General features: G+C 41.8%; 1 protein-coding gene and 1 long non-coding RNA gene across 5 annotated transcripts; one reads left to right on the forward strand and one right to left on the reverse strand.

Moving 5' to 3' along the window:
- Window positions 1-92: 92 nt before the first annotated feature.
- On the forward strand, window positions 93-27,696 carry Exn (Ephexin). Of its 3 annotated transcripts, none has more exons than XM_018007099.2 (9): window positions 93-233; window positions 13,618-17,002; window positions 18,547-18,650; window positions 24,248-24,471; window positions 24,531-25,535; window positions 25,597-25,798; window positions 25,856-26,874; window positions 26,938-27,142; window positions 27,211-27,696. In XM_018007099.2, the coding sequence occupies exons 2-9, from the start codon at window positions 13,704-13,706 to the stop codon at window positions 27,372-27,374; spliced, it is 6,222 nt and encodes a 2,073-aa protein (XP_017862588.1). In that variant the 5' UTR covers window positions 93-233; window positions 13,618-13,703; the 3' UTR covers window positions 27,375-27,696. The 3 variants fall into 3 exon arrangements, with proteins under 3 accessions (XP_017862588.1, XP_017862587.1, XP_089322476.1); XM_018007098.2 differs by lacking the exon at window positions 93-233 and adding an exon at window positions 6,815-7,377; XM_089466350.1 differs by lacking the exon at window positions 93-233 and adding an exon at window positions 9,249-9,535.
- LOC149269150 (uncharacterized) lies at window positions 9,668-19,802 on the reverse strand. Of its 2 annotated transcripts, none has more exons than XR_016269586.1 (3): window positions 19,460-19,802; window positions 10,915-11,482; window positions 9,668-10,860 (listed from the first exon to the last, which is right to left on the reverse strand). It is a non-coding gene; the product is annotated as an uncharacterized LOC149269150 (long non-coding RNA). The 2 variants fall into 2 exon arrangements; XR_016269587.1 differs by lacking the exon at window positions 19,460-19,802 and adding an exon at window positions 12,044-13,623.
- Window positions 27,697-27,788: the final 92 nt, after the last annotated feature.

Consider the following 27,788-nt stretch of genomic DNA (forward strand, 5'->3'; position numbering starts at 1 on the left):
TGTGCGCGCCACAAGATGTGGCAAATGCTGCGCTGCTCATTGAAAGTGTATAAAAATTCGCATTAAAAAGCTTTTGTTGCTTTCATCTCCTATTCATATTGCGCGCTCAATTTGTGTATGAAAGAAGTCGCACAATACATAGAGTCCTTATATAACAAAGCAATAAATAAACAGTGAAGTGTTAGATTATTCATATCGTTTATCAATAGCCGTTACAGAAAAGCTGTAAAAATGTAAGTGCATTGATAAGAGTTTACTTCGATGACATACTATATATTTAATATTACGAGTTTAAAACAAAGAGAGTTCTGTTTCGCCTCTATTTTTACAACTCTTCAATTCAGCTGATAAATAGCTGCTCTTATCGAGCTTCTACAAAAGCGCTCATGTATATATACATATATCTCAGCTTCCTCTGATATCAAATGTCAATGGAAATTCTCTGATTCATACGAATTGAATTTGTTGTTCAGTTTTGCTCTGCTTTAATCTTGAGCCAGAAGACAGCCACTCACACATATACATACATACGCAGAAAATTGATTTATTTGTTTGTTTTTTTTTTTACGCCCCTCTTTCGCAATTTACGTACTTTAGAAAGCTGCTAAAGACAAATAAAGGTTGAAACTTCTGCGAGATGCGCTGAAAGTTTTGCCCGCCGGCTAAGATTCGATGTCAAATTCGAAGTCAAGCCCAAAGTCGTAGACTACACGCAATAGATCACTTGAGATCTGACATAAATCTTTGTCGTTGACTCTTTTCTATTCAATTGTTTGTTTGTATGTTTTTATTTTTTTTTTCTATTTATCTATTTATATAAAGTTGATATTTGCTTAACATGTGTCAGTCGCAATCATTCAGCGCTTCCCGGTCGCATATATCTTCATGGTTATTGTCTTAAGTAGCTGAAAGTTCACTTGCGACAGTTGCAGTTGCATTTTGCAATTACACTGCGCAACAGCAATTTTTATTGCAAGTCTCTGAGCGAATATGTAAAGCGAATATATGGAAGCGAATAGCATAGTAGACAGTATGAATGAGGAAAAGAGAGTGACAAGAATCTAATGAGTGATTAATTTCGAATGATAAAATGTCGATCGTCAGCCCTGAAAGCTTTCAGGGTTAAATAGTTACACTCTATCCAAGTAAAAGTCTGCGAAATGGAAGGCAGAAAAATAATGATAAATCATCAAAAAATATGTAGATATCGAATTTCGATTAATCAATCAAAGTGTTAATTGTAATTGAGGCCATGAGAATCGCATAGAAAAGAGCAAAGCAAATAACAAAGAATAAACAGTAAGCGCAACGGGTTTACTAATTGGGAAAACATTTATAAACAAAATAGAGTTTATCAGACTTCATATTTCTCTGCCTGATTGTGTAGCCGAGTGTTGCTTACTTATTTAACAATTTCTTCCTGTCTCATTTCAAAAATAATATAAAAGACAAGCTGAGCAATATGGCAAACATGGGCAAGTATACGATGTTTGTACATAATCCATAAAGACAAATACAGAGACGTAAACTGGCCTCCACTTGGATGTTGTTTGTTTGTTAATGTCAATGTAATTCTGTAATAAAAACATTTGCCAAGTCTCCGTTGCTTGTCGCTCGTTGCTGCTAACTAGTGATCATAATAATATAATAATATAGTTAATCATATAGTTATGCAGTCAAATGATATATTATAGACACGCACACGATATCTGACAAGACTTCACTTTCCATTTCCATTTGCAATGAAAGTCTCTTGGGAATGAGCACACACCAAATTTGTTCACAGCTTCTTTTCTTTTATTTTGTTTTTGTTTTTGATAATTATTTAGCTCAAGATTTGCATAACTATTCATGCCCATTGAGACGGCATGCAGGGTATATAATATGCGAGAAGAAAAAGAGCGTGGTTGGTTTCACGGGATATATATATGGTATGATTGATCATTATCGTTAGCTGAGTCGATCAAGCCGTAGTTACCCTTGTCTGTAAGAATCAGAATCAGAAGAAATTGCACAGCAAACTAACAACTTTTTTAACTACATCAAACTTTTGTTTCAGTTCAGTTTGATTCATCTTCGAACCTCGTAAAATAAAGACAATGAAGGTCGCATTTCCACCTTCTTCAGGGTATCTTGCAGTCGTGTATAGCCCATTACCGCACGTTCAATTGTTGTAACTAGATTTCTTGAAGCATTATTGTTGCCTTATAATTTGTCTATGCTGTGGGCGTCGCATATTCGTATAATTTTGTTGTATCTGCATCTATGTATCTCATAGATGCAAAATAATCTAATGGTGGGCGCGCTGACACTTTTTATTGACTGACTCAACGTTCAATTTAAGCTCGAATTAGCTTTATGCTAACGATACACTGGCCAAAAAGATAGCACTGAAATTTCCCAGAAATCGGTCGAATATATAGGTATTCTGACTTGCAAAAATAACTAAAAGAAAAATAAGTCTAAAATATTGTGAAACAGTCCAAAGCGAAATAGCAAAAGCAGCACGTTTTTGTATACCAAAGTTAAGATTAAAACCAAAAAGAAACATTTAAGTAAATATGTATATATGAATAACATGAGTAATAAGTATGTAGAAATGTTGTATACTAAAGAGAAGTTTCTACAACTTAAACTATAAATATTGTCTTTCATGTACTCAAAGAACAGTGTATAGGCTTTGTGCTCAGTATAGAGTAGAAGAGTCAAAGTAAAACATAATGAGAGAAGGAATATATTTAGATTCGGAATTTATAAATTGTTTTTTGAAGAGAGACTTTGCTTTAAGTTAGACATGCTGAATGAAAACTGTATATGGATCCTTTTAAAGTATTATCACAAACTCTTTTGCGATTCCTAAGATGTCAACAAGTTCTTACATACTTTTACGGGTGTAAGCTCATTTTGTTCAGATTGAAAATACTTTAGTTTGTTTTAAGATTTACAACCGACTCTGCTGCAAAGCTCAGCCAAGTTTTCCCTACGCTTTAGTATTTTCCCAGCTTATGTTATTTCCTCAATTTCTGTTGTATTAGCAGTTCTTTTGGTGAGTGTAGAGACTGACCTGTTTTTCCCCTGATCAACTTTAGTTTGTTTATTTTTTGTGACTTTTTTATTTGACTGGGCATTCCTGCGGCTGTGACTCATGATCATGATCATGATCGTGGTGCCGAAGAAAGCGAATCAAGTGCTGCATGCTGGACAAACTGTTTGCAAACCGGTCAGTTACAGTGCCTCACAGAAAAGTTTAGCCACGCCATGCCACGCACGTGGCAGCTGTTTTTCCCGCTCTCGAATTTTAATTTCGGATCCGTAAGCTCGTAAATTGTAGTAGTTGTCCATGTATTAATCGCACTTGTCAGACAATGAACTTTGCTTTCGCATACAATTCGCGTCAGCAATTTTTTACTAAGTGTACAGAAATATATATGTATGTATAAGAGTCTATATACGTATATATGTATATTTATGTGGATAAACACGTAATTGCTTTGACTTTTAACTAGTTTTTGTTATTTTACGAATTCCTAAATCAGCGACTAAATCCGATCAGCTGATTAACTGTTTAGTGATCATTTGTGCGTCAAATTATCATTTCTGATCAAAAATTCTTATTAATTTTGTGAAGTGTCTGTGATGAAGTCTGCGAATGACAATTGATCAGTTCCTCTACTGATCATTAATCACTGCTGATACGGATCGTTGATTGATTCGGCAAACTAATCTGTGATGAACTCTAATGGGATGATCGTGTTGACCACCAAGCCCTTTTATTATTGAACCTGTTAATGATCAGTGATCACTTCTTTCACTTTATCAATGACCAATTATGCGACGATCAGTAATAAGTTCAGCTACGAAGCATTGATAATTCATCCAACTGTTCAGCGATCAATTGCCCGTCAGATCACTGATCAATCTCAGCTTTCATCAGGTCTTTCGCTCTTATTCTAATTAAGTTGTCAGCCCCAATGATCATCAGGTGTTATTTTTATTCCTTTTCACAGTACTCAATTGATTTATGTTTATTTTTTGTGAAATTCCACATCGAAGTGGATTGTTTTTTCTGTGCTCATTGTTATGCATTTGGCATTTGGTTTTGGGCCAGTCGTGCGACAATGATTTCACATTGAATATATATGTATATAGTATAGTATTCTATATAGTTCAATGTTGTACAATTTGGCAGCTCTGAAACGATGTCAAATCGTGGGCGACTCAACTGTGGTAGCCACTCAGCTGGCCCAGAGAGTTCATTCAACGCGAACTAGTCATAAGATGAGCTCACTCCACATAAATGGACACATATGCCGTCTAATCTATAGCACCACTTGATAGAGACAGGTATTATAAACTTTATAATCTAAATGTGTGTGTGTGAGAAACCCAAATCTCAAGGCCGAATCTATGAATCGATAAGAACAGCGTAGAAAAAATATAGATATATATATATGCAGCTCTATGTTATATAGTGATGCATATACGGACGACTGCTCTGAATTGTATCGGTGGCATATTTTACTTCGAGTCATGCCATTTATATAGTTTTTAATTTATGTGCTCCACGCGTTAATTAGCTGATTTTCTATCAACTTTCTTCTGCTGCTTCTTGTTCTTCGTCTTCGGCTTCCTTTTGCGATTCGGTTTCAGTTAACTGATTAATCACGAATCATTGACCGTTGATCGCGTCAAGTACGTGGCGCACGGTCTCCCGCTTCGAATTGGACACAAATCACGTTTGAATTAGGTAAAACCCCTGGCCCTTCCCCTACCTGCTTGATTTACCAGAGACAAGGTCGAGCGCTTAGAACTCAGCCACAGGTGAAAATTTGCCGTATCATATTTAAGATTTTCAGTTCTCTGATTTCATACTTCCATTTCGATTGAGATACCCTAAGCTCAGAATGAAGTAGATTGTGTATATTATTTTGGGTGCTATTTCATGTGGCTGATTTAAGATTAAGATAAGTTAAAACAATTCATGAGTGAAGACTAACTTAGATTTACTTAATATGAAGTCAACGAAATGCTTCTCCAGTCGTGCATACCCCACTAATAACGCGCCAATTTGTTGCATGCGACATTTGGAAAGTTGTTTTTCTCAACGCAGCTGAAAGCTCGGATATATATTTCACCTGCTCAGCTGGGCAGATCTGAAAGAGTCTAAAATTAGACGCCAAATGGAAATTGTGCACTTCGTTAACGAGACCAATTAAAAATCCAATTAGATATTATGTTTTAAGAAGAAAAACATTATTAGCTAAGTTTGGAATCATTATAAATAAGCTCAAGATGAACTATTGCTATATGATATATGTATACATATCTGATCTATTAAAATACTAAAAATGTAGCTAAATAATTACCTCTGTTTTAGCTATGCTTTTGTTTTGATTAGGGAAAAGTTCACGTCGAATTCGGTAAGTGTTAACAAATGGCAATAATTAAAGCTCCATTTGAATGTTTTTTTTTTCTGCTCTTCTCTTGCTGCAAATGATGAATTGGCTGTGCTTCACATGTGGCAGTCGAATGGGCGGATGGGCGTGCAGGGCGTGGCGCAGATGTGGCGCACAAATGCAAATTAGTAAAGAGGCGTGGCCGAGAGGGGTAAAGGCGGCTAGCGAAGAGTGTGCAACAAGTGTGTGGCAACTGCAGTGCTAGCCGTACTTGTCGTTATTTCTTGCCACATGCTGTGCCCCACATGCCACGCCCGCCTGCCGCCTCTTAGGCCTTGTTTGGCTGCTGTTTTTGCAGTCTGTTTGAATTGAATGAAAATGAAAACCAGGTTTGCAGGTCGCTGTCGCTGTTTGAAGCTTTGCGAAATGTTCGCACAGTTTTTTTTTCTGGTTTTCTGTATTTCTGTTTTATTTGGCATTGTCTACGCTTTTTGATGGGCCTACTTGATGCCGTTTGAGCGCGTCTGTTAAATGCATTCCAATATTTCGGCCACCATAATAGCTTTAACAGCTCGGTATGGTCACCCTAAAACATGCTCTCTCTCGCTGCGTCTCACTCGCACACAAGAAACACACGAAAAAGCAAAAGCAATAAACGTTATATTGCTTTTGCGTTTGGGTTGTGTTTTTGTTTTTTGTGCCGTTTGCTTTGTGCAGCTGTCCGTTGAACTTGGCAAGAACTTGCAAGTCGAACGGGTATTCGATTTTTTTATTTTCTTATTTTTTGTTTTTGTCGAGTCTTTAGCGCGCTCTTCAGTGTGTGGGTCTGCTTGTGTGTATTAGTTTTTTTTTGGTGTTTGGCTTTCGTCACAAAACAAATCCAAAACTTGTTTCCGTGCGCGTCTCTAATGGGATTTACGCCAATTGTGCAGACACATTCCACAGAGGTGTGGAGCTTGAGATGGCAGCAGCTTTAAATCAATTAGAGTGCCCAGCGACTTAATTAAAATTTGTTAAGTTAATTAAAACGCTGATGTCTACAAGGCAAATGCCAATGAACGCAACACCAGCAATTGCCACAAAGAACAAGCGCTGTTTAAGCAGCAGTGCAACTTGCCAATTGTCAGTTGCCAGTTACAAGTTGCATCCGCTATGTGGGCAGATGAAAAGGGGTTGGAGGTGGCGTCGCATACTTGCGGAGAAATGCTGCGCAGCCAGCGCGGAGAGCATGAGCATAAGAATCAGAACAAAATGCAGCTAATGCACAGAGGAATGCGCAACGACGCAAGCGTAGACGTCGCGACGCTCACAGCGAAGTTGGTCGTGCTCTCTTTGCAGTAAAGTTGGCTCTGCTCTGCTTGCGTCGCTGCTCAGCTACTCAACGGCGGCAGCGGTAGCGGCAGCAGCAGCAGCAGCTTCGCTAGTCAGTTGGTCTTCACTCGTCGCTCGGTGCGGTCGTCGTTTCGTCAGTTTGTTAGGTCCGGGCGGCGCCTTTATGCGTGTGCTCGTTGTCGAGAGCTGCGCGCGCATATTAAACTGTTCATTTGTGTTTAATGTTTGTCTTCGCTATTGAAAATGATGTGCAATAATCGATGTAATCAAAATTTGGCACACACGGTGTATGTGTGTGTGTAAGGTGAAACGAAAGTGGCTGGCAAAAGTGAAACGCCCACAAAATCAAATTGAGCCAAGAATCTAGCCAAACCACTTGGCCACAAAAGCCCACACATATAAAAATAGTTACAACAACAACACCAACAGCATCTGCACTAAAAATTTCACCAAGAACAGGCTGTGCGTGTGTGTATGTGTGCGAGGCTTGCCAAGCCTGCCAATTTGAGCGCCTGCAAAGTGTTTTTCTCTCTTCTGCGCATATGTTTTGTCTTCTTTGTGCCTAGTTGTGGATTATATATGGCAGCTTCTGGTGCTACTGCTGCTGCTTCTTCTTGCTCAGCTTGTACAGCTGTGGCCTGGCTTAATGGTAATTAAATGAAATGAGACTTTTGCATTTTGGTGTTATCTTTTTTCTTGCTATTCTTTAACTGTAAACTGCTTAGCTGTGACTTTTTTTGTTGTCGTCTTCTTATGCGTTTGGCCTCTGATATTGACCTCTGCCTGGCCTATGGCTAACGCTGGCCGTGTTGTGCCTACAGCACAGCTGAGCTCAGCGTTCGTTCATCTAACTGTTAGGCGGCAGTGGGATAGGCAGAGGCAGCGACAGGGACAGCGCAGCTACCGTTGTGCTAGCAGCAAGAAAGAGAGATAAGAACAAAGAACAAAAACTTTGATTCGGCGGCATTTGAATACGCTTCCTTTTGAATTTTTATGGTATTTTTTAAATTAATTGTATAATACATGTATATAATTGAATGTTTTATGAAAATCTATATATGTACATTCATATATAACAATCTCGGACTCAAATAATTGAAGCTAGAAGTATACTCCCTTTTGTGTTACATGTTTGCTAACAAATTAATAATACCCAAACTAAGGTTTTCCTTTACAAGCAACGTTAAGTTCAGTTTGCCAATGCTACACGCTAATTACACGCCTCTGTGCCTTATGCGGTCTCTTAGACTGCCTTCAGCGCCTACCACGCCCCCTGCTCAACCGGCGCTCCCCTGACTGGCTTTTGTTGCGGTTCTTTCTGAGTTTTTGCGAGAGCTACTAAAATGCTTGGAATGCAGTTAACTATATAGTATATACATAAATACATACATACTGATTTACACACATATGCACATTAGATAGATGCCAAAAACTTCAACTACAGATAAAATGCACTGGTATTAGCCCACAGTGTGTCTGGTTACAAATTGGAAATGTGAATAATTAGTTTATATCGGTATGTATATAATGTGTTTCGAAAGCACAAAAAATATACAAACATGAGTAATCCTCCACAGCTTATCAGTCTGTTTAGCTATTATACAGTTGTTCGATATGTAGATATATATTCATACGAACAGTCTCTGTTTATATATTTGGAATGCGGTTTTGCGCAAGAAATTGCATATTGGGTTTACCTTTAGAGCAAAAACTTTTAAAATCTTGTGTCCTTGAGTATAAACCCAACGAACTTTGAAATTGGATAAGGTAGACTTGTAAAATTTGGCATATATAAAGTTTTATTCAAAACGTAAAACTATTGAGTGTAACATATGTACATGAACATAGAGGTTATCGTTGATAATATGATATGCTGAACGCAAGGAATATAAGATCTGTATATATGTTGATTGGAGCTCATTTAGTTGGCTTTTGTATATTTCATATATCTATTAACTTTAAGAATCTACCTGATTTTTAATATGTACTGTATAACCTATTAAATACATATGATAGTTACATAAAACTATCTTTGGACTCTATATAAATGTTGTCTTTGAAGCATATTTCTATATGCAAGATGAACTTTAATTTTGTTGATTGAATTCGCTTGAAGCAAGGCGAAATAGCAGACATAAGACGGATGAATATATAGTGAAAACAGACACCGATAATACACATACAAAGAAACATACTTCACCAATTCCAAATCGCACAAAGCGAGCCGCAGACAAACAGCGAGACTTATGGAGAGGCCAGCAGATGTATATAATAAACGAGCAGATGTCATGCAAATAGGAACAAGCCCCCCGAGTGAAGGCAATAATGAAAACTATCGACCGTTGAGCCAGTCGCCCTTAACTTTTGATATTTGTTTACGCTAATTCAATGTGGTGTAAATCATACGCCGTGTTGACCAGCCCCAATGCGCGGCATTGACGGCTTAGGGTTGAATTTCCCTCACCATAATTTTTAGGGGTTGCCAACGGCCAGCAGAGTCAAGTTTTTTAGTTAGTCGGGTGGTTGGTGGTTGCATTCACCGTGGATCGGTTGTCGGGGCAACCAACGTTACCAAAAACAAATGCAAGTTTTCTTTGAATACATTAGACAACAAATAGTTTTCAGTCTTGGTCTTGGTCTTGGTCTTGGCTAGGCAGTGAGTGAAATGTGACGTAAAGTGTGATTAAACAACAGTAAAAATATGATAAATAAATGAAAGAGAATTTAGTATCAATTATGTGGAAACAAGCAGTAGGCAATAATACGCTCACTATATATAGATTTCGTCAACTAGCTTAAAATTAAAGGTCAGTTATAATGGATTTACGCTCAAGTGTGCCTTAAAGTCTATTGTTATCCTTACACTGTTGACTATAAGCATAATCTTTATTTGTTTGTTTGTATTATAACGTATAACTAACAAATTCGGTAAGCCTCATTTATGCTCTATATAAGAAAAAGAAAATTAAATAATTATACAAATCATTTCCTTTCAAGAACTTTCCTATGTAGACTTAACGTAGTCTGTTAGCAGCATATTGTTAAGTATAAGAAAAAATAGGTAATAGAAGAGTAAAAGTGAATGCTTTAATCCATTTAAAATCATTTTCTTAGTTTTATCTGCCTTTCTTCCTTATGTATTAGTTGGAAAAGAAATTAAGTTAATATTCAAGCATTTCGTTGGTTTCTTAAATGCAAGTCGTCATCTACACTAAATCTTTAGCGAGACAGTTCATTAGCTATCCGCAGTATTAGTCAAATAAGCCGAAAGATAGAAGAATAAAAAACAAAACAAAAGGCCCTAAAGAAAAAGAAAAGTAAACTTTCACAATTTTTAATGAGTATTTCTTCCAGTCAAACTTAAGAGTTTCAGATTTGTCTCAGCAGCTTCTTTGCTTTAATATCAATAAATTGTGCCTGAATTAATTTATTGAAATTTCTATATAGTATATATATATATATATATATATATATATGTATATAGATTAATGTGTATAGGTATTTGTTTTATCATGTTGAATAATTCATACTTATCTTGGCGCTTTTTCCGCATTCATTCGGTTGCACAAAGCGCGCTTATCTAGTCATTGATTGTTTCATTAGCCACCGCGTGCCTAATCGTCGATTCTTGGGCATTTTCTTCTTCTTCTGCTTGGAATGATGAACAATAATAGTATCAGTCATTGGCTAGACATTAGGCTGCAGCTTGGCAGCTCATTCACTCAGCTATTTTCGTTTATTTATCTTTATCTTTATCACTTTTTTTTACAACTTTTGTCACTTTCACCCAGCCCAGCATAGGCTTAACTTTTGAATTGGTCAAATGCAAGTGTAACTGTAAAAATCTCACTTAAATTATGATCATGTTTTTGTTTGTTGTTGTTGGTTTTATAATGCACATCCGTCTCATCTGCGTTTGTTTATGGGCGCTGCATCTTGACGAAGTCATTTGCATTACGACTACAGCATGCAAATGCTGAAAAACTATATAAAAGCAGCTTAAAAGTCACACAGCTTGAACAGCAAATACCCTGTAAATAGCTGACTCTAAATAAAATAGAAAAAATTGCAGTTTTATAAATTTCACTTTATGCAAATGAAAAAGTTGAACCACAGATACCCTGTAATCAAACTATCATTTGCAAATGTCAGATACAGTTCTGTTCTCTCTATGTTGCATACTCACTTTCAATTTCAACGTTCCTTTCCCTTTGCATATGCAAAAATTACAGGGTATACGTATATACAAAAAATTGTCACAGCTGCAGGTGCAGCACTCCATATATAGAGAGTGAGTCTCTTTGACAGATCTGCCAGACTTTTGTTTTCATTCACATATTTTTTATACGTTAGCTTTTTTTATGCATTTTACTAAAACTTTTGCATTGTTTACATTTTCCATTTTGGTTTATCGCTTAACTTTTTAATATGCAAAGCATTTGTTGCTGATTTTCTCTCTCTCTCTCACTCTCTCTCCCTCTCTCTCTGTCATTCAAAGTTGGCTTTATTGTGCGCTGCTGGCCGGGCCCAAAATGCTGTTCACCTGGCCTTAGTTTGCAACAGGTGACAGCCGCTGACATTGGCTGATCGAGCGATCCAATAAGGCAGCGGCTAACGCATAAAAATATCCATTTAAATGTGTTGCGACTGTTTCGAGTTGAAAACTAATTGATTTTTAAGCTGATTTTGCATGCTAATTCGGAATAAATATTTATAGACAAGGGATTTGGATTTGGAATTTATTCACGAGATCTCTGAAATTCACAGTAGATAAGAGAGAATCACACATTGAAATGTTATTTATAATTGGATATATAGAAGAGGGTATGGGAAAATGAGATTTTGTCTGTTTTAATGCTTGTTCATGTGGGTAAAAGCGAGCATATTAGCTTATAATATAATGATGATGATATATATACTTTTTTCTGGGTAGCTTTGATCGAGAATTATGCAGTTATTGTTTATTTTTACTTAATGACAAATAGATTTTAATGAATCTTTATTTTTGCTTACTTAGGCACGTGAAATTTGATGATAATAGAGTTTTGAGGCCATATTTCTATAAGCCACAAATGAAGGCAGTCAAGTGAATATGTATATATATTTGTACATAATTTATATTGCATATTGTATATAAATTTATATAGTTATTCATTTGACTGTTTTTCTATATGGCTAATAAGTGTTTGCGTAATCAACAAATTTAGCTTCTTATTTACATTGCAATTGTCTGAGCGAGTGTGTGTGTGTATGACTGTGCTGGTGTGTGAGTGTGTGTGTATAGCTGACTCTTATTTAATATTTTGTTTAAATACCATTTGCCATAGCGTTAAATTATTTTTGTTATTCGCAACGCGTTTGTCGCCGCTGCTGACAAGCAGCTGAAGGAGCCATTCGGGCTTGAGGGCCAGCAGCGGGATGGCAAGGTGGTATTAGAAGAAGAAGAAGAAGAAGAAGCAGACAACTATGGCAGCCAACAAAAGCGGCTTAAAAAACTATTTTACAGTGAAGCAAAGAAATTTGTTGTACGCTTTTTATGTAATCGCTCATTATAATTGACAATTGTGTGTGAGTGTGAGTGAGTGTGTGTGACAAAAACGTGAGCTCCGGCAGGTGGGCGACTGGTCGGGTCGGTGTGTGGGGCTGGCAAGTGGCGAACAACGTGTGCGGCTTAGGCAGTTGGGCAAGCATTTTATTATATATATAAATCTTGTTTTTTTTTTTTATATCTTTTCCTTAACTGTGCGCAAGTTTTGATAAGATCGAATTGCCAAAAAACCATATCACGCATACGCAATGCTGTGTGAATGTGTGTTTGTGTGTGTGTGTGTGTGTGTGTAACTAAACCCACTTGGTATGGCATAAGCAAAGCTTTGTTGACGCTTAGCTGCAGCTAACAAATTGCGTATACGCCACGTTGCTCGTTTCAAAAGTCACTGATGATATTTTAGGAATGAAATTTTATCAAGACGATTTACTTATTCGCCTGAGACGCGCTTGGCTGACACTCCACACATCAAGCTTGGCCTTAGCTTAGCCAGCAGATAAGAATCAATACTTTGAATGTTATTTATAATCATTTTTAGCAGGTTTATGTATCGAATTTTGTTGCTCTTAAGAATTATGCAGTTGTTATGACCTTGTCTGATAAAAATGTTGTTGCAATTCAAAAAGCTGTTCTACAATTTTGATAAACCCTGTTTTACACACCTATGCAAATATATCTATATGAAACTTGATAAAAACTTGAATCATTAGATATAATGAAATAATTTAGCATAGTTAATATTTTGGTATATTTATATATTTGTGAATTATATCCGATCAGCTCTTAACTTTTGTTTGATATAATGATATATTTCTCTATTATATGTATCATTTATATCAGCTGAATATCATATCAAATCCATTTAGGCCTCAGCTTTTAGTTATATTTGCGCATTTTTTAGTTCGCATATCTTATCGGGCTTTTACTCTTAACAATTTCTCATTATTATTATTATTTACGCTATAGCCTGAATTGCATTATCTCTGTTTTTTATCAATATTTACGGCGCGTTTGTCTTCAATTCACTTTGATTTAACGAGCTGCTGTGTGTTTAATCCCAACTTGTTTTGCTGTTTGTTGTTGTTTAAGTGGCTCATTTCCTGTGGCGCATGTTTCATTTAGGCCAGCATCGCGTAGCTGTTGCTGTGTGTGCATAAAGCATGCCACTGTAAATGCCACGCCTCCTTGACAGCGCCTCTCTCCCCGCAGCTAATTTGCATACACGTCAAGAGTTTTTGGCCACTCAATTTGGAGATATTTCAACAATTTTCATGCGCTTTCACCACCTGTTGCTGTCTCACTTAAAATCTCTGTCTCTCTTTCTTGCTCTTTGTCTTTCAGGCCTCGAGGCGACGGCAGCTTCCATTTGAATTGGCCATCGGCCGCTGGCCACGACAGACGTCGCCGCCGAACGCTTAATCGTAGCAATGCAGTTGTCAGCGGACGCCATGGCGACCTCATCTGGATCGAATATGGATGCGGCTGCAGCGCGCAGCGAATGCAATGGAAATGCAACAACAACAACAACAAATAATAATTCGCCGCGTAAAGAAAAGACAATACTCGGTTGGCTGGTGAAAAGTGCAAGTGCGAACGATAAAGCTAACGATAGCGATAACAATAACTGTAACGATAACGCTAACGATAAATCTAACATTAACAACAATAGAATCAACAACAACAATTGCAATTGTGAATCGCGCGCGTTTCGCGAATTCCGCGGCGTTCAAACTCTACGTTTGCTCTGGAGCAAACGCATCCACAGCGCCAGCGTCGAGGCAGCGGAATCTCAGGTACAACGCCAGGGGCTGGGCACCCTGCGCAAGCTAAACAAGTCGGTTAGCTGTTTGGTGAATGCGTTTAATAACGCGCGCGACTGGCCCAGTCTAACAAACGCGCACGAAACGCGCGCAAAACGCGCGGCCAGCTTACACAATCTACAGGAGACGTCGTCGGAGCAACAGGTGCTGCTGCAATTGCAACGGGACAAGGACAATTTCTACAAGTACAAAAACGCCGAACAGGCAAAAATGCTGCGACGCAGCAGCGACGTTAACGGTAATACGAACGCGACGTTTATCGCTGTCAAAGCGGGCAACGCGGCGGGCGAACGTCTGCAGTGGCCCAAGCGCGAGGACGTCATGGCCAAGTGCAGCCAATCCGATAATCAGCATGAGCAAGCCTCTGGCTGTGGGCGCCTGGGGGAGCGAGCGGCAGAGCGATTGGGTGCGAGCGAGCAGGTGAATCTTATCAGCGAGCAGTCAGCAGCAGCCGCGACAGAGGCAGCAGCAGCAGCAGCGGCGAATTCAGTTCGCATTAGTCTCAGCGCGGCGAGCGGCCACAGCGGCAGCAGTGAATCGCTGCAAACGGTAAATTCTACAAATTCGCTCACTTCCATTGCGACTTCGGGGATAACTGTGACGTCACAGACGAGCGCGAATCGCAGTGCGGGCACACGCCGCAAATACAGTTTCAAAACACATGCGGGCAAGTCGTTTCATCAGCACCACACACCACGACGCATGTCCAGCCACAGTCACAGTCACACACACACTCACCAAGGGGGCGGGGCTGGTGGGGAGTTCAGCGGCGGCGGCGGTGTGGTGCGTCAGCTGACGCAACAATTCAATGAGATCATACAGAAGGACGCGCGAGTGCTGGAGCAGGTGAAGCGCAAGAATGGCGTGTGGCTGTCGCGTGGCTCACATGTCTACAAGATTGTGGAGCGATCAGCTATGCAGCAACAGCAACAGCAGCAACTGGAGCGTGCGGAGCAGTCAAACTCGCCATCGCAGTCGCCGTCGCAGTCTCAGCGTAGCTCCATGGTGCAGCGTAATATTAAGAAATTCGAGAAACTGGATAAGCCGCTGGTGCCACAGAAAACACAGCAGCTGCTGCGCAAGCACCAGGAGCTGATGAGCCAGCGACCCAGCACACTGAGCCTCAGCAAGCAGATGAGAAACAAACGCAGTCGCAACCAACAACAGCTGATACTGGAGCTGGAGCAGCAGCAGCTGAAGCTGGAGGTGGTGAAAGAGGAGGTGAAGACGCCCGTGGAGCCGAACGCTAGCACGGATGAGGGTGTGCAATCAGATCTAGACGAAGCTACCAAGCCAAAGCCCACTGTGGATGAGCTGACGCCCGAAGAGCTGGAAGATGTGGAGGCGGAGGAGCGACAGAAGCAGCGCAAGCACAAGTACGCGACGATCTATGAGAAGCTGCGCCTGCTGCCTTTCATTAAGAACAAGAAAGCAGCCACGCCCCCGAATACGCCCACCAAAGCTGTAGCTGAAAAAGAAGCAACAGCAGAGCAGGAGCAGGAGCAGGAGCAAGATCAGGAGCACCAGCTGGAGCAGGATATGCAGCTGCAGCAGGATCAGCAAGAGCAACAGCCGCTGGTGTCACCTTGTATGGAAGCAGATGCAAAGATTTTGGCTGCACTCGAGGTGCTAGATCAAAAGCTGAAAATACTCGGAGAGCCGGCAAAGACCAAGGATGGGGAGCTGGTGATCGCAGCCAACGATGACTTTGAGCAGCGCCTGTTGCCCAACAACTCCTTCATCTATCAGGCGGCCAATAAGCAGGTGTCCAACAATCAGCTGCTGCTCAACCAGGCGGTGAATGTGACACTGGTGAATGCCATTGAAGGCGAGCAAATGATCATGGAGCAGAAACAGCTGGCCAAGGAGGAGGAGAAGCAACTGTCGAAGGAGCATATGCAGGAGGAGCAGGAGCTGGAGCCCATGTATGAGCCCATAACGCCCTCGACGGAAATCAAGACTGAGCCACAGGCGTCGAGCCTGTACAAGATAACAAACCAAATGGATAAAGAGGAGGCATCGATGCCGGTGGAGGACATCTATCAGACGCTGGAAGAGGCAACAACAACAACTATAATAATAGCAACAGGATTAGCAGCTGGAGCAGAAACAGCTGCAACCAAGAACAACTGGCTGGAGGGCTACGAGTCCATAGCGGGATCTTCGGGAAACAGCGATGACTATGAAGCCTTCGCTGCTCCAGCCACGCCCACTACACCAATCTCTTCAAGCACCGGCACACTCGGACGCAATACGCGCGATGAGCTGCCGGAGCTGCCCAAGCCAAAGCGAGTGTTGCCCAAAACTCCATGCGTTCTGCGACCTGCCCCGGCCAAGCCTTCACAGCCAACTCGACCTTCGGGCAAGGCCTGTGCCGCTCCAGCCTCGACGGATGAGGATGATGAAAACATTTATGACACAATCAAAGGCTGCTACGACTCGCTGGCACTGCAGCGCAGCAAGACGGATGCCATTTCAATCAGCTCCAATTGCTATGAGAGCATCTCCAATTACCGCAAGAGCAAGAGCTCAGTTGGACCAAGTGAGGGAGCCGGAGCGGGAGCAACAGCATCCGGCGTGCTGCTGTCTAGCAGTGGCTCAACGCTCACGCTTTCCTCGGATCATCGCACGAATAGTTTGTATGAATCCTCGCTAGCCACGGGCCACATTGTCTATGGCAGCGGCTGTCGTTCCTCGCTCGCCAGCAGCAGCGCCGGCAGTGGCGCTGGCAGCGGCGTTGGCAGCGCAGCAGGCAGCAACGGCGCAGGCAAGCAGTGCGACAAGCGATCCTCCATTGCTGGCTCCAGTGACAACAGTGATGCCTGGGTGGATATATCCGATGGCGAGGCAGAGACAGCAGCTGCGACGGCTACGTCCACAGCCATCGGCGAGGCGCAGTTCGTTGTGTAAGTAAAAAGGGGTGAAAGAGGCAGACTGAGTGGGTGAGGGAGAGAGGGCGATAGGAAGTGGGGGGTATTGATAACGAATTCTGCGTAGATTGCTGATTAGTTTGTTTGGGTTGGGCTTATCTTATCGGCGACTGCGGCCCGGTTGACGCCAATCGGTGCAGCGAGCAGAAGGGCGAGGGTTGCCCAAAGATTGCCCACAGTCGAAAATATCATAACAAAGCTATGAAGAAATATACTAACCCTAAAGAGAGATTAGGTCAAGGCAACTGCTTTTCAAGCATTTCCAATAAGGTTAATGGGTTAGTGAACATATAGAAAATTATTAAACAGCTAGTTGCAGTTGCGCCTAATCTTGGGTAGACGCTGAACTTAGATCAACCCGTTGATTGCTCACCATTTCCCTTGTGTAGCTTTTGCACTTTTTATTCAGAGAGTTGCTTTCTATATACTATACATGTTAGGGGCGATAAGATAGAAATCGGCAGTGGTTAGCGGTTTCTATACCTGTACGTATATATGCTAAATTTTGATTATGTGTCATTTAGTATTTGTTTAGTTGCGTTGTTGGTTTATGAATGCCTTATGATTACAAAATTGTTTAAGATGAAATTATATTTAGGGTTGGCTGTGAATCATTGGAGAATTATCCGAAACGTCACCATATCAAAAGTGACGCTTGCAATGATAACACACTCTCTCTCTCTCTCTCTCTGACTCATTTCAGTTATCAGTCAAAGTTTTTCGTTCTGAAATGCAGTTTTAACTTTATGAAAATAGTTTATTTACTTTACTGCTACCATTTGCTGTATCTCTCTCTCTATCTCTCTTGCACTCTCTCTCCCTCTCACTGCCTCTATTTTCCTTTGTAGCTCTCTTTCTCTCTGTTTTAGTATGTCTTTCTCTATCTCTACGTGATCGCTCACATGTTTGTATAGGGTATATCCATATTTTAATAACTCTTCTGTTTCTTCTTCTTCACTTGAGTCTGCATTCACTCAACAATTTAACTTCGCTTTAGCACCATTTAAGAAATACTTACGACAATTATTATGTCATTTATTCAATTATTAGGCAACCCAATCAGATGAACAGACAACCATTTCTTAACAATTAACAAATTGTCGAGTCACAACGTTTGAGTTGTCTATATAGATCAGTATTATTTACATTGCGCCCTCAGATCTTAACTGAGTAAATGAAATATTCCTTAGGCATTGCAACAGAAGAGCGAATGCAGTTTACTTATTGGTGGGCACCCACCCACATTAATTGGTTGACCCACAATTCCAACTGTTATCAGGCAGATAAGATTGGCCGACTTCACTTGGGCAACTTTGTAGGGCATCTAACAATCTGATAACTTCAAGCGCAGCCGAACCCAAAGTATAGACAGTTGAAAGCGAGGCGCCCAACATTGAAGTACTCTCTCTCACTACTTCGGTCGCTGACTGACTTGATAGATCACTATGAAGTACTATAGATAACCATCATATATAATTAATTGAAACATATTTATTTATATTTACTATTATTATTTTCAGCGTTCGGGAACGATTCAAGCAGCATCGCGTTCGAAGTCCCGATTGGTCGAAACGCATAAGAGACAAAAGACTGCAACAAAACAAGGCCAAAAGCTGCATAGAGGGTAAGAGAAGTAAATACTAAGACAAACAAACAGAAATACATGTACTCATGGCAAAAACAATATCTGTATTAGATAAGAGAGCGCTGACAAAGCTGTTTATTCGCAATTTTCCCAGACTGCTTAAAATGCATACATCTTCATTCATCTTTTGATAGCCTATAACACTGGAAAGTAGGTTAATATATGTGCATATGTGCTATATGCCATGTTAAAGCTTTACAAGTTGCATAATAGTTGTATATCCCCGAAGGTATCAAAGCTTTGTTTACAGGGCATCTGCTATTTGTATACTTTTTGACATTCACGCTCTTGTTCTGCGTGCTGTCGCTTAAATACAAAGACCGCTGTTCCGTTTAGTCTATTTATTGTTAGCCTTGTTCCTCTTTGTTACTTTATTTCAATTATAAAATATGTTCCTTGTCTTAACAATTTGTATTTCCTATATAAAAACGCGCCGCAAAAATACAAATGGAAAGCTTTCAAATGTTGAAGCAGCTGAAGCTTTTAAGTCAAACTTGCAATCGCAGCTGTTGTGCAAGTTATGGTTTGTGTCTTTGCGAAGCTTACGCTCCACATGGCTTCCATAGTATACTGTTGCTCGCGTAATCAACTTGACACTTAAATTGCCTTAATTATGCTTATTATAAATGTAGTTTTGGGTCCGTCAACGACAATTCATTTTGTTGATAAATGTGCCGTAATGATGCCCAAGTCAAGGTGGTTAAGAGTATGGCCTTAGGTGTTGCGAACACGAAGAAAATAAAATGTCAAATGAAATGGAAACTAACACGGCGGTAAACACAACTCACAGTTAAATATGCTCAATGCAAATGAGAGTAAAGCCCAACAGCAACAACACAGACACTCGCACACATACGCGCGCATACACATCAAGTGAGTAAGCACTGTGCGCACATTTCTCACAAAAGCAACGAAAATTGGAAGTGGAATTGGAACTGCAATTGGCGCCCGGCTGTGCGCGGCTGCATCCTGCGACAGGTTCCACACAAGGCAACAAGTAGAGAGGGCGCGCGCGCGCGTAAACAATGCCCATAAACTGGACGGTTGAGCTTATTGCTGTGCAATTTTCATTCCACAGCTGCCAGCAGCAACAGCAATGTCAGCCACTGGTATCTCTTGCTGTCTCTCACAGACCTACTCGCACCGTTGCTTGCGCTCGCTCTTTGACTCGCAGTCAGTCTCAGGTTCTCTCCCAGCTGCCCAGTCTCGGCGCGTCAGTTTCCACGTTCGGTTCGTTTTGCGGACGCTGCCTGTCGAAAAGTCGCCCAACCAGTGGAATTTGTGTGTGTTTAGTGTGAAAAAACGATGCAATATATTTTCTATAATAATTATAATTAATATTTTTTCGTTTTTGATGTTGTTATGCGTACGTGCGCGCAACTGTGAAAAGTGAAAAAGAAAAGCGATTATAAGAAAAATGCATGCGGTGCATGCAAAATTAGCAAACGACCCCAGCGTCAGACGTTAGCGTCGACTGCGCAGCTAGCTTTGAATTATTGCACGCTGTTGTTGTTGCTATTGTTGTTGTGATGTACTTTTATGAAAAGGCATCGAGACGTCACGAACTAAAACCGAAACTGAATTCGCTCGTCTGCCTCATTTGCCCTACACCCGCAAACAAGCGTCAACTGAAAGCTTAATGTTTCACCGTTATTGTTGCTGTTGTTGCTGCTGCTTTGAGAGATGACGAAATTGTTAAGCGAAAACCAGTCTAGAAATACTATAAAGCGCACAACCTTGAAGAAGTTAAAAGCAGTTGAAAAATAAAAACACGGCGAACAGCTTAAGGAACTCAAACTGAAAGAAAAAATCACTGCAATGACGGAGCGAAATTGAAGTACATAGAGAAATAGTAAATAGTTGAATAGGTAAAAAGCAAAACGTGCGAAATTGCAAAATCAAACGTAATCCATATGCAATAAAGATGTGCATTCAAAAGAGGAGCATTCGAAACAAAAAGAAAATATCCCATAAATAAACAACAAAAAAACAAAAGCTTTTGCAATATGGCCGCCGCGGCGGCAGCCGACAGAAAAAGTTCAGTGAACGCGAGCAGCGCAATGCAGCGCAGCGACGCACCTAATTGGGAAGTCAAATGCAACAGGCCCAACTGCTATCTGCTAACTGTTAAATGCCTAAAGCAAACAACTGTAAAATGTTAAATGCGTTGCAATTAGAGTCTGGGGCGAAATTAATTGAAAACCCCGGCAGGCAATGCGACGACTTTTAATTCTCAGCTCAACTTTTACACAGGGCACGTTCGTTTTTTATTTTTCCTACACGCGATGATTAAAGTAAAAAAAAGAAAAGCGAAAGTGTAATAAAAAGACATAAAATACGCCCAATTGGCAGGCACGCAATTGCGGAAAAGCCGCTATGAAAAATTGATGGTTTTTGCTGTTAATTCTCCGGCTTAAGCTGTTAAATCAAACTTGTTTTCATCTTCGACAATGACATCGTTTGGCTTTTAATCAGTTTGACCTCGATGCGTCAATCGATCAATCGATCAATCTAAAGAAACGTTTCAGCTGCATTGAAAATTGGAAATAATTAAAAATGTTTTTTTAAAGCAGAGAACGTGATGAAGTAAGAGAGAGATAGATAGAGATAGAGCGTAGCAAGTGAACCGCTTGGCATGCACTTAGCCAAGGCTAAGAATTGTTTTCTTTTCTTGTAATTATAGACAATCTCAACAGATTTTGCAGTAATTGCATACATGTCTATATAGACAGACACATATAGTAGATGTCTATACATATAGCTGTATCTGTTGTTTGTCTAGACTCTTTTGTTTAAACGTTGTGCGTGGCCCACACGCAAAACTTCAATAATTGGCCAAAAGGTAACCAAAGAGAACGAATTTTTCACATTTCCGCCTCACGCAATACACTGAGCAAAAAAATAGGTCTAGAAGTTATGTTAAATAGTGCAAACTTGTTTAAAGTTTTGTCCCTGGATTAAACAATTCTATCATTAAATTGAATAACTGTTTTTGTTGTAGTTTAGCGAAAAGAACGAAACAGCCGGAAGCAACCAACTGTGTAATGCTCGTTCACGGTCCAAAAAGCTGCTCAAATTTCGTTATATTGTGATTTGCAATGACCAAAAGGTAGAATAATCTATTAGGTTTATGTAGAGCGAAGGTCAATAGCTATGTAAATGTGAAAATTTAGTAATAATAACTGTAGAAGATAGATAGATCGAATACGATCATCGTAAAAGACCATAAAGTGCTAATGAATTAATATTAGAATGCTTTTTATAAATTTTATAATTTTATTTCGAGCTTGATAGCCTTTCTTATTTTTTTATTTTTTTTTTTTTATTCATTTTTCCATGTATGTATAATCAAATTATATATTTTCAATCTCGCTAGCGACGCCGTCATTCCAGTTCTCAAGCTCTCTTCTCCCTCTTCACTGCTCAATAAAAAAAAACCCATAAGATATCTGTAAACGACATTTACCAGAAATTGGCTTATGAAATTGGCCTTTGGCGCACAATTCTGAGCAACTGACGGCGACTGGCAACAAAACCCAAACAAGTTGCGTCCCACGCATCAGCAGCAACAACAACAAGCAACAAGTGTCGCTTTGTCCAGTCAACAAGCCACACAAAATGATCATGTTTCATTAATGCCCACTCTCTCTCTATCTCCTTCTCTCTCTGTGTATATCCACATCCATTTTTTGAGCAGCTTTTAGCATCCAGCTGCCGCCGCCTCTCTGACCATATATGAAACTCTATTTTATTATCTTGCAGTCGAACCGGTTCGCTTCGCTGCGTATACGTAATATTCGAGTGTGCTTTGTGTGTCGCTGCTCTGGTTTTATCTAGTCTAACGCTTTTTTGGGTGCCCAATTGTACCTGCTGTTTCTGTTTTTTATGTACATTTTCGCCTCTGTTTAGTCTTTCTTTCATTGTTGTGTCTGCATTGAAGCATGTCTTTTCGTTTCATTATAATTCGCGCTATTTTGCATGCCTCCGAATCACGCATACGCCGCGTTGTTTCAATGCGTTTATATAGGGCTGCTCGCACAATACTATTGTGACACTTGAAAAATTTGCTTAATTAGCGTAGAGCCAAGCGCAACGAGGGCAGTTCAATAAAATTGTGCCAAAATTTATAACTTCAATTATAAACAATTGTTGCTCTGGGCTAAGCCGTTAATTAGCATATTTTATTATTTTGATTGCGCACACAAAAACTGAAAGCAAAACTTTTCTTATTGTTCTATTGGAGAATTCGAACTCTAAATGAAGTTAAACAGCTAAAGCTGTTTCAACAGTGCCATAAGTGTGATAAACAAGCAAATTCTTTTCGAAGTTGGCATTGAACTGCTTTTTTGTGAAGTAGAACCTGCATAAGAAAGGTTTTCATTATCATATTGATTAGCTTCATTTTCTAAATTTGAATTGTTAATTAGATATATTTGTTATGTGAATTTCTATAGTTGTGGTATAGCTTCTGATAACAAATATTTCTTATTGACAAGAGGCATAAGGTTATGTGAAGTTGTATTGTTGTGATAACAAATACAACTTTAAATAACAAATATAGCTTATTAACAATCCAATTTGTCTCAAGGCTAGGCCAAGGTTATTTAGAAGCAGCCTTCTAAAAGCTATGGCTAAATTTAGTAAAAGTATAATTGATAGACTATAAATTTTTAAATATATTTGCCTATTATGAAACAATATAATATATATATATATAGTATAGAAAATATACCTATACTATGAAGTATCAGCTGAGAAAATACTGTGATTACTAAAATTAAAAACTTAGGTTAACTGTCGAGGCAGCCCTCGCACATAGCCAACTGAAAACTTCCCTTTGCCTAAATGCAGCCATAAAAGGGCAATAAATTATCGTTTCGCGCGCATTCAATTGCTTTCAATTGAGAGCGAGCAGCAGCCAATGCGACTGCAAAGAGAGTTCAAGAGTTCAGCTGCAACAACCGAACAACAATAACAACAACAACTCGAAGAACGGAGCATTGAATTAATTCTTGGTATTCATTATTAGTGCAGTAGTCGATAGGAGAGCAAACGCATCGAGTGCCTAAAATATGCTGCGATGGCAACGCGCCTCACTCACAGTCAACGTCTCAGCTGCACGAGCAGCCTGAGCACAAGCAGCAATCGCAGCAGCCACGCCCACGCGCAAAGCGCCGCTTCAGGCGAACAGCAGCAGCTGGTCACACTGCCACGCAAGCGTCGGCCGCGCGCTGTGGGCGAGGTGAGCATCACCTGCCCAACAAGCTGTGTTTACCTGAATGCCGAGCCGAGCTCCAAGACGGAGCCGGAGCCGGAGCCCATCTATCAAAATGAGGCAGCCGCCATCAGTCAGCAGCGACAGCTGCAACAGCAGCAGCCGCGTCGCCTGCCACTGCATCAGACTGTGCTGCGCGTGCGCCACGTGGAGCCAGGCGATGCGAGTCGAGAGAGCGTGCTGGTCAGCAGCTTTGTAGGTTCGTTTTGGGCAGCCGCCGAGTGCAGAAGAGTTTACCCGAATCGATTATGAATCGACTATAAACTAATTCCCTTGTCACTCCCCTTTGTCAACTTCACAGATGACTCGGATCACTATTACGAGACGCTGTCGCCGCTGGGCAACAAGCGCCACTCGACGCAGCTGCTGCCCGGGCAGCATCACAAGCGGCATCAGGAGCGCAGCAGCAAGCAGCAGTCGGCATCGGCGCATGCCCTGGGGCAACACCAAATCTACTCGGATGACTACGATTCGTTTGAGACAGACAGCGACGAGCCTACGGAGCCAGAGCAGCGCCTGCAGCACGTAAGATTCACCCCGATACCTAACCGTACAGACCAGATCTAATTCAGTTACATTTGCAGCACAATGATAGTGGCGTGGACATGCGGAATCATCGGCTGCCATTGCCGCCGGCGCCACAGAATCAAGTCTATGCCATAGTGCGGAAGTTCAAGGATTTCATCTCGAGCAAGAAGTCGCACAAGGGCAGCCAGCAGAAGATCTACGAGAATAGTGGAGCACAGTTCTATGTGGAGTGCCGCAAGCGGGAGCCGCAAGAGCCGGCCGGCTCGCTGAGCAGCTCCGAGCGCAATCTGGTGGCCGGTCAGAGTCAACAGGATCCGCAACAGCAGCAGGAGCAGCAATCGTCGTCTGCCAGCCTGCTGAGACCCAAACAGAAGAATGGCAAGAGTCTCAGATCGAGGCTACGCAAGAGCCTGGTTGGTGCCTCCTTTGATACAAAGCAGCTGGCGGCGCTAACGCCAACGCGCAGTACATTCTACATTGAGGATCCAGCGACACCGCAGCAGCACGAACAACAGGAACACCATGGCTCTGGCGAACTGGACTCGGGCTTCTCGGAGAAGGCCTCTTCTGGCGATATACCCGTTATGCCGGCAACGCCCAGCGCGGAGTCACAAAAGTTCTCGACAGTCGCACGGAAAACCAAAAAGGAGGCGAAGGCCATGCGACGTCGCACGACCATTGGCGTGCGTCCGCACGATCCGCCACCACCGCCGCCGCCGTCAGTGGAGCTGCGCAATAGTAATAGAACGCAGCTGGAGCCACATTCACCCACCTCTTGGTATGCCGAATGCGGCGTCTTCAAACAGTCAACAACAACCCTAACCGCTCCACATGGAACTGACGAGCCAACCACGCCTACACCAAATACCCCTGGAGGAGGTAGCAGCTCATGGTATACCGAGTCGGGACTGTATCAGACCAGCGGCATCTCTGTGGCCAGCTCGAGCGGCAGCTCCGGAGTCTCCACGGGCAACGAGGCGGGTCTGGGTGATGAGCTGCAGCCACACAGCTTGTTCTTCAACGAGCCACTCTATCAGGTCTACAGCGCTGCTAAGCTGGAGGTAAGTGAATTCGTATTGTAACCCAGTATAGAAACTCAGCTTTAATCTGGTTTACTTCCAGTCCATTACACGTGATCTGGAGGCGCATGAGAGCTCAACGGATGGGTATGAGGAGATTGGGCAACATGCGCATGCCAAAAAGGAACCAGCGCAGCAGACCCAAAAGACTCGCCCCAGCGCCTTGCAGCTGGTGGAACCCAAGAATGGGCCATCGCGAACGCTGTGGAGCGAAATACCAGAGGTCATCCATTCTGGCATTCTACGTAAGCATCTGAATTTAACACTCTGGCGATTCCGATTACTTATATCTTTGCTTGCAGCTACGTTGACACCGCGAGAACGTGGCCTGCAGGAGGCCAAGTTCGAGATCATGACGTCAGAGGCGAGTTATTTGAAGTCTCTCAATCTGCTGCGTCGTCACTTTATGAACAATACCGCCTTCTGCGATAGCTCCGTGCTAAGCACGAAGGATCGCAAGGCGCTCTTCTCCTACATTGTGCCCGTGCACGAATGCTCGGAGCGCCTGCTCACCGAGCTGGAGTGCTGCTGGCAGAACAATATCATGTTGGTCGGACTGAGCCGTTGCATCTACGAGATTGCCGAACGGCATTTTCATGTGTACATTACATTCTGTGAGCATCAGGGACGCATGGATCGAACATTGCGTCGTTTGAAGGAGGCGAAGAACGGAGCGTTCCAGCAGCATCTGGAAAAGCTCGAGGCGAGTCCCAGTTGCTGTGGGCTCAATCTGCATTCGTTCCTCATGCTGCCCATGCAGCGAATCACGCGTCTTCCACTGCTCATCGATGCGGTGTTTAGCAAGGAGTCACCACACAATACTGAGGAATACGAGGGCTGGAAACTAGCCCTGGCACTCGTGCAGAAGATCGTCGCCCAGTGCAACGAGGCAGCCAATCGTTGTGAGCAAGCATACGAGCTGGAGCGCATCTCCAAACAATTAGAATTCCCCAGTCATATACGAGCCCTGGCCATTGCACCAATGGGAGTGCCCAAGCAGGGCGCCAAACCGCGTTTCCTGGTTAAACGGGGCGAGTTGACTCACCTAGTGTGGCGCGGCGATGATGCGAAGCTGACGTTTGGTAAACGCTTCACCAAGTCGAGCATCTATGCATTCCTCTTCTCCGATCTGCTGGTGCTCTGCAAGCGCAAGGGCGACTCCAACTTTTCGGTGTTCGACTACTGTCCAAGAAGCATGTTGACTCTGACATCGGGCGACAATCTGCCCCAGCTGCCTACCAAAGACATCAAGGATCCGACTAGCAAAAATCTCATGCTGATGACACTGCTGGAGAACCATGAGCGCAAGACAATTGAACTTGTGAGTCCACTTACTTTACTTTATCAATTGAATACCTGCTTATCTGTCGATTCCTCTATGCAGGTGCTGTCGTGCCCATCAGTGTCTGATCAGCAGCGCTGGCTGGAGGCCATGCGTCCACCGGAGGCGGAAACGCCTGGTGAGAAACTGTACGAGTCGTGGGACTGTCCGCAGGTTATTGCCAAGCACAGCTACGAATCTGATGAGCCAGATGTGCTACAGCTGGAGCTGGGCGACGTGGTTAATGTCTCACGCAAGCTGCCGGATGGTAAGTGCCATTCACCGATGCTAGATCTTACAGAATTGTAAATTTATACTCCTTTTTTTCCTATTTAGGTTGGTATCAGGGTGAGCGGATAAGAGACGGAGCTGTCGGCTGGTTTCCCGGCAGCTATACGGAGGAATTGAACTCGTCCCACGTTCGCGCACGCAATTTAAAGCAGAGACACCGCCTACTTACCTTCACCGCCACCTACTTGGAGGCGCAAAAGGGCAAATGATTCTCGACGCCATCTCCAATTACGGCTCCATTCAAATGGGCCGAGTATTCAAATCAAGTAGTCTATCAATACAGTTTGTATAAGTACATTATATATATATATGTCGATTTAGAAAATGTGATAATTAATTAATTGTTTACACGGCAAGCAAAGAAATCATAAACAATTACTGCCCTATAAATTATGTGCATTAGTTATAAACGAAGCAATCTGCAATCTGTATGTATGCATGCGTGTTAGTTATGTTAATGTAAAATTATATATTCTTATGTATATATATGCAAGTTATTAAATAAAAACGAAATATTGAAATGAGAACAAATTTCACGGAAGCCTAAAAGCAGGCAACAAATTTTGCAGGCAGCACCGCTTCAGGCACTACCAGTCTCATTGGATATCATTCCATGTAAGTAC

This window comes from Drosophila arizonae, chromosome 4, assembly GCF_054131065.1.
Source record: "Drosophila arizonae isolate 15081-1271.41 chromosome 4, UAZ_ARI_1.0, whole genome shotgun sequence".
NCBI lineage: Eukaryota > Metazoa > Arthropoda > Insecta > Diptera > Drosophilidae > Drosophila > Drosophila arizonae.

Excerpts from the sequence above, each read along its gene's own strand:
- Exn (XM_018007099.2), top strand. The coding sequence starts at position 13,704 with ATGCAGTTGTCAGCGGACGCCATGGCGACCTCATCTGGATCGAATATG. Across the intron at positions 25,536-25,596 it reads ACAGCGCTGCTAAGCTGGAG|TCCATTACACGTGATCTGGA; the intron begins GTAAGTGAATTC and ends GTTTACTTCCAG. Across the intron at positions 25,799-25,855 it reads CATCCATTCTGGCATTCTAC|CTACGTTGACACCGCGAGAA; the intron begins GTAAGCATCTGA and ends CTTTGCTTGCAG.